The 7,011-nt window shown below is 33.5% G+C and overlaps 1 protein-coding gene across 1 annotated transcript; it reads left to right on the plus strand.

The window, feature by feature from the left end:
- The first annotated feature begins 1,158 nt into the window (after positions 1 to 1,158).
- LOC120139263 (proline-rich receptor-like protein kinase PERK4) lies at positions 1,159 to 4,056 on the plus strand. Its single transcript, XM_039154555.1, has 8 exons — positions 1,159 to 1,800; positions 1,969 to 2,505; positions 2,741 to 2,827; positions 2,923 to 2,993; positions 3,097 to 3,173; positions 3,301 to 3,439; positions 3,566 to 3,727; positions 3,801 to 4,056. The coding sequence occupies exons 1-8, from the start codon at positions 1,347 to 1,349 to the stop codon at positions 4,044 to 4,046; spliced, it is 1,773 nt and encodes a 590-aa protein (XP_039010486.1). The 5' UTR covers positions 1,159 to 1,346; the 3' UTR covers positions 4,047 to 4,056.
- Positions 4,057 to 7,011: the final 2,955 nt, after the last annotated feature.

A 7,011-nucleotide genomic window follows, 5' to 3' on the forward strand; every position in this document is an offset into this window, starting at 1 on the left:
AAAGCACGTGTGCTTCTTTGCATTTGAATAGCTAGATAATATTTTCGCTCAAGAACCTCTAAGCCACATGCCTTCGTGCATTTTAGCTGATCACACTTGTCGATTTTGGCGTCTCTTAATTATTTTGCTTTGCAGAAAAGGTGAAGTAATGAAATTTCACATCTTTCATTTGTAAGTCAAATTGAGTTTGTAGGAAAGTTAAAATTGTCCAAGCAACTATTGCTTTATTGTTGTACAATTTTTATTTTGCTTTCGTATATCAAGAAGTATAATCTGGACTGCAGGATTGTTTCTTTACCAGCAAACTTGGACTTCATGATATTAAAATATTTAATTTTACTTAGCTTGGAATTTCGTCGAAAAGTTGGTTGGCATCACTAAAACTATGGATTTGAATCGATAAGAAGAAGAAAGTATAGAACGACTATTAAACATATATATTAGTTTTGTTACAAATATAACAGGTTCTTAAGTTAGCTTGGTGGTTGGGTGTTTGGCATTTGATCATGAAGGGCTTTGGTTTGAATCCCATGGAAATTAATTTTTCATCAAAAGACTATTTCTAATAAAACGACTTGGTTCAATTAGGTGATACAATCTTAGAATCCTTCTATTATGTGTTTTGTTTTTGTTACAAGTGTTGAAATAAACGCAGATTTAGGAGTTTTTGCAGCTGAAGTTGATAATCTATACTGTTTGAGCCTAAAAACGAACAAAAAAGGGCTGGCAATACCAAGAAATAGTAAAAACAAACTAAAAAAGAAATAACCAACAAAAACGAATCAAGGGTGTCAGCCAGACAACAAGAGGTTGAGAGAGAATAGATAAATAAATAAAAGAGAAAAAGAGAGCCAAAATTCCTGCTTTGTAGGAAGCCACCGATGGGAGGCAAGGCAGGGTCCCCTTTCCAGAGTTATGGCAAATTTACCCACATTTTCTATCCCTTCCCTTTGAGAACCCTTATTTCTTCTTCATTCAGGTACCTCTTTTCTCTCCTCTTTTGATTTCTGTTTTTTCCTCTTCATGTACAGACATTCATAAAAAAATTGTTGTAATGTAGTAAGATCAAATGAACGGTTTCATCATAGAATATCAACACTTTAACATGTAGTTCGTGTTTGTTAAGAAGAATGTACGACCATAATATCAGATCTTCAGTAGTTTGTGTTACAAATTCGATGAAGCTTTAACATGTAGTTTGTGTTCCAAAATCCTGTGTTTGATCAACATTTTTCTGCCATTTTAACCTTGGGAATTTGAGCAGGGTTCTTCGGTTGTTTGAGCCAGGCAAAATCAGGGAGTGGGTGGAGTTTCTTGGCTGGAAAGCTTTGTAGACTAATGCAAAAATGGCACCATCCCCTAAGGAATCTCCTTCTGAAGAATCCCCACCTGCTCCATCAGGATCAAATTCATCAAAAGACATCTCTTCACCATCCAAAAACTCACCATCACCATCACAATCACAATCATCGTCTCCGCCACCAGAAAAATCATCTGGTCGCAAAAAAGACAGTCAAGGTAGTCAATCCTATCCTCCTCCTCCTGCAAAGAAGAAAAGTGGCAACACTCATTCCCCTCCACATTCTTCTAATTCTCACAAAACTAATGGCAACAAGCAAGTTGGTTCTTCTGGCAAAACACCATCCTCAAATTCATCCGAAAACGACATAGACATAGAAATTATTATAATAGCAGCTGTGTTTGTAGGATTGGTGCTCCTTTCTATGATCATCTGTATAATATATTGCTGCCGGAAGAGGAGGAAGATATCCAAAGTGATGTACTATGATGAATCTAAAGGTATGGAAATATGGAAACGAAAGCTACTTGCCACCTTTATAAATCCAATGAAGAGTATAAAATCAATATGCATGATATATTCTGTTGAATCTTGTATGCATCTTGTTTTGATATAAAATTTATGATTTGGGAACTGATGATAAATCTTTTATATTGTATGTTTTAAAGCTGGTGGTAAAGACCATAACAACCATCAGAATTCTCCGTGGGTTCATAGTGGGAAAGTGCCAGAGCATGCTGTACATGTACCCCCACCGTCAGGAGGTGGTGGTGGCATGGGCGGCGGCAGGGGTATGCAACCACCGTTTTATAACAGTGAAGCAAGCTCCCAGTTCTCCGGCCCACACCATCCTCCTCCTTTTCCACCTCTGTCACCAACTATGGCTCTTGGATTCAATAAGAGCACTTTCACTTATGAGGAGCTGCTTGCTGCTACAAATGGATTTTCTCAGGCCACTCTGATTGGTCAAGGTGGGTTTGGATTCGTGTATAAAGGCGTCTTACCCAACGGAAAGGAGGTTGCGATTAAGACTTTAAAAACCGGTAGTGGACAAGGAGAGAGAGAATTCCAAGCTGAAGTTGAAATAATTAGCCGTGTTCACCATCGCTATCTTGTGTCACTAGTTGGATATTGCATTGCCGGTGGGCAGCGAATGTTGGTGTATGATTTTGTTCCAAATAAAACCTTGGAATATCATCTCCATGGTAAACTATTCCTTATCCTTTTTCCTGTTGGTATTTGCACAAGGAAACATTAAAGCTTGAAGCCTTGCACCATTGGCCATCGCTGTCACAAATTAGCATTACCAGACCATAAAGGAAACGGATGAACATTCGATCTGTACCAAAACCGACAAGAATATGTTGGCCATCACTGACATAAATGCTTTTTGTCTTTAAATTCTTGAGGCCTAAAATCATTACGAACTTCTCATTGCAGGAAAGGATCATCCTGTCATGGATTTTCCCACTAGACTTCGTATTGCATTAGGATCAGCTAAAGGGCTTGCTTATCTGCATGAAGATTGTAAGGACTAAGGAGTTCCTTGTCTCCTTTTCTTATCTCTCTGCCACTCCATTATTCTCCAAGGTTTTCATTTCCTTATTGAATTATGAATGCAGGCCATCCTCGCATAATTCATCGCGATATCAAAGCGGCTAATATTCTGCTTGATAACAACTTTGACGCCATGGTATCTTCTTTTACAATTAAACCAGTGTCTGCTATACACCATTGAAATTCAAGTATCCAGTGATAATGTTTTTAGTGAAACTAACTTATAGCCTATTTGATAGGTTGCTGATTTTGGATTGGCTAAGTTGTCATCTGATAACTACACTCATGTCTCGACAAGGGTGATGGGAACATTCGGGTAGGGATGGAATCTATAAGCAGAAATGAAGAGCTATCTTATGAATTAGTGTGTTTAAGGAGAAGATTGATTCATGCATCATGTCATAAAAGTGCTAAAGGCTTTGATTTCTTTTGATCGAATATAGGTACTTGGCTCCGGAGTATGCCTCGAGTGGCAAGTTAACAGATAGATCCGATGTTTTCTCATTTGGGGTCATGCTCTTAGAACTCATAACTGGAAAGCAACCAATTGACGTTACAATGGACGACAGCTTAGTAGATTGGGTCCGTATCTGTTTCTCTACATATTCTCTGATGCATTAATCACAAAACGTTATCAGATCTTATCACTATAATTTACCAACGTGGAGTATATTGAATTCCATACTAATTGATGTAGTTTATGGACAGGCTCGACCACTTTTGGCTCGTGCACTAGAAGATGGCAACTTTAATGAGCTGGTTGATCCGCGGTTGGAGAAGAACTACAACCATAACGAAATGCAACGCATGATAGCCTGTGCTGCTGCAAGCATCCGACATTCGGCGAGAAAGCGCCCGAAAATGAGCCAGGTTTGCAATGATCAATGACCTGGTTTGTTACAATGGTTTGTTTGGATGATAAAAAAATGACTATGGAAAGCAGATAGCGCGTATACTGGAAGGAGACTCGTCCCTGGATAGCCTGAATGAGGGAACAAAGCCAGGGCAAAGTACAATTTTTGGAGCCAGTGGAGAGTACAACAGCAGTTTATACAATGCTGACATGCAGAGGTTCAGACAATTGGCACTTGGCAGCCAAGAATTCGCGAGCAGCGAGTACGGAACATCCAGCGGCGACAACTCGAGAGAGATGGGACCTGGAGGGATGAGAAAGGAAACCAGCACGTAACCAAAAAGCTTTAATTTGAATACCAAAACAAAACAATGTTTTATCTGCGTAACAATATCGAACAGGTCAAATGCATTATCCATTCCAGGTCATTTTATACTGTCAAATTGGATTCTTCTGTAATTCAAGAGTTTTGTCTTTGATTAGCGGAATCTATATTATAGTAGCAGATCTTGCTTCTGTTATTTGTGTTCATTGTGTTGTACATGTTAACAACAATAAAAATATGATAAGATATATGGTCTATAAGAAATATTATTGTTAAAAATATTAATATGATTGGTTCGTAATCTTTCGGTGTTTGACATATGAATCCAAGTTTGAAAACTTTGGGCTTTTCAATTCAATAAAATTGTTTTCCAATTTAACTTTCAGAATTAAAAGTAATTTAGGTTAAAAAAGTACTTTCCAAAATCAGAAATTTATAAAGTTTATCTTTTTTTTCATAAATAAAATTATTATTTATAGTTGTTTATATCATTTTTATATTTTTAAAGTATTTAAAATAAATATTTCGTCTATTTAAAATAAATGTTTTTAATAATTATATCATACAATTAAATTTTAAATTATTTTAAAAAATATTTTTTAGTATACTTTGAACAAATTCTATTTTCATTTGAGTCTATCTTTAATAATCGAAACTTTTCCTTTTACCATATTGTTGGATCCCTCCTTAATTGGAGAGATTCTAGAAAATTCTAGAGCTTTATGGAGAAGTATAAAATTTTCTAGAACATTTCGGAGAACTCTAGAGAAGTGAACTCTCTAGAAGCTTTTGGAAGAGTGTGGAATCATCTAGAGATATGTGGAACCTTATGGAAGAGTATGGAATAATATGGAAGCGAGTGAAAGAGTGTAGAGCTTCTTAGAGTTGTGGAGCATTCTAGATAATTAACCTCCACCCTTGGATGTAAGTAATATTCACCATTCATTGTGGAGGTAGAGTAGTATAAATAGGGGTGAGCAACTTCATTCTTTACTATCCAAAATCCAAAAACACTAAGAGATTCCACTTCTTAGAGTGAGAAACTAGAGAGTTAGAGAGCCTCTTTGAGAGAAAAGAGAGATAGCTTGAGAAGTCTTTATCCTCAAGCTTGAGTGAGTTACCAAGTGTGAGTCAAATTTTGTAAACATATCCTTATATCCTACTATTCTCTCCAAATTGAAGAATTATATTCTTGTACTCTCTTTACTATCATTTAATCTCTAAGTGACTATCTTAACTTCACCAAGCAGGAAACACCAGTATTCCCAACACATATGTATATTTTTATAATAAAGTAAAGGTATAATTCAAAAATGGCTACTCAATTTTTGGATCTTTATTATTAAAAAAACCCCTTTCAATTGAGTTACCTAATTTTAGGATGTTATCAATCTAGTCACCTCTATTAGAAAAAATTCCAATGTCAGCCACTATCATTAAATCTCTTAACAACATGTCGCATATCATTATTTTATTAAATTAACACCATAATATTATCATTAAAACCGTAATTTATGTCATCATTTAGTTAATAATAAAATGAGATAAAAATGAGAATCAAATTTAGGATCATGAACTTAAAGATTTAATGCACAATCACTATGTCCAACAAAAGGATTTATTACATTATTGTTTTGAATAAAAAATTTAAGGGTGAATTAAACTTTTTCTATAATTTAATTAATGTTATAAATAATTTGAACTATAATATTTGTTTATTTATTCTAATTTGAATTTATGAATGAGGTAAAATATGGAAAGAACTTCAAAACTTTATAAAATAATATTGAAAATCATAAAATTAAATTATTTTATCAAAATAAAATAAAATATTTAAAACATAGAATTAATATAAAATGTGAGAATCAAGTAGAATTGAAAAAAAATCTAATAAATATAGTTAAACTGAATCGACCTCACTCTTAATAAATATCAACTCAATTTTTCTAACTAACACATATTAATTAGTATTATAATTCATATTTTTAACTTTAATTAAAATTATAACATTAAGTAAATTACAATATTAGAGGTGACATGAGATCTAATGATGGGAATTGAAATTGAAAATGTTTACTAATGTGTGAGATCTAATGATGGGAATTGTAATTTCTCACTTTTATACACTTACATTTTAAGGTTAGTTTCTTATAAATAAAAAGGCTTTTTAATTTGAAATAATAAATGAACTTTTATTATATAATAAACAAATATTTTACCAACCATGATATCACTTAAAGAAAGTCTCATGTTCAAGTTTCTGTGTAAGCAGAAAATCTCCATTAGAAAATTCACCCACCAAAATCATGTGTGCGACCCTGATCAATCTAGATCAGCCAAAGCAAAACTTTGGAAGTGTAAAGAAAAAAAACAAATATATTATAATCTTATTCATATATATATATATATATATATATATATATATATATATATATATATATATATATATATATATATATTATCAGCATGATTTTTTTACTTTTACGTTTGTTAATTCTTGTTGAGAATTTAAATGATTTGGCTTAAACCAAGGTGGGGTAAGGGGAGTCTTGGCCCCATCAATTATATTTTTAATTATTAATTAATATAAAAATATACTTTTAAAAAATAAATAAAATTTTTATCGGACCCCTAAAAAATTTTATATATAAAAAATAAAAAAATATTTTAGCGTCCATTATAATAAATTCTTAGTTTCGCTTATAGATATTGGTAGCATGATTAGGCAAATGGGACAAGTATAAGGATTGACACAAGGCAGAAGGAGACCCCGCCCCTCAAATATTTTATGGGTAAACTATGCCAGTAGTCCCCTTTGTTTTCGATTTGATCGACTTTGGTCATTTGTTTTTTTAATTAAATACACTTGGTCGCTTATCGATCCATTCGGTTCAGGTCCCTCAGTCGTTAACTTCCGTTAACCCATTAACAGAAGTATGAGTTGGCAATTAAAAAATAATAAAACAATAAAAAAAA

Source organism: Hibiscus syriacus, unplaced genomic scaffold (genome assembly GCF_006381635.1).
Source record: "Hibiscus syriacus cultivar Baekdansim isolate YM2019G1 unplaced genomic scaffold, ASM638163v2 tig00110733_pilon, whole genome shotgun sequence".
NCBI lineage: Eukaryota > Viridiplantae > Streptophyta > Magnoliopsida > Malvales > Malvaceae > Hibiscus > Hibiscus syriacus.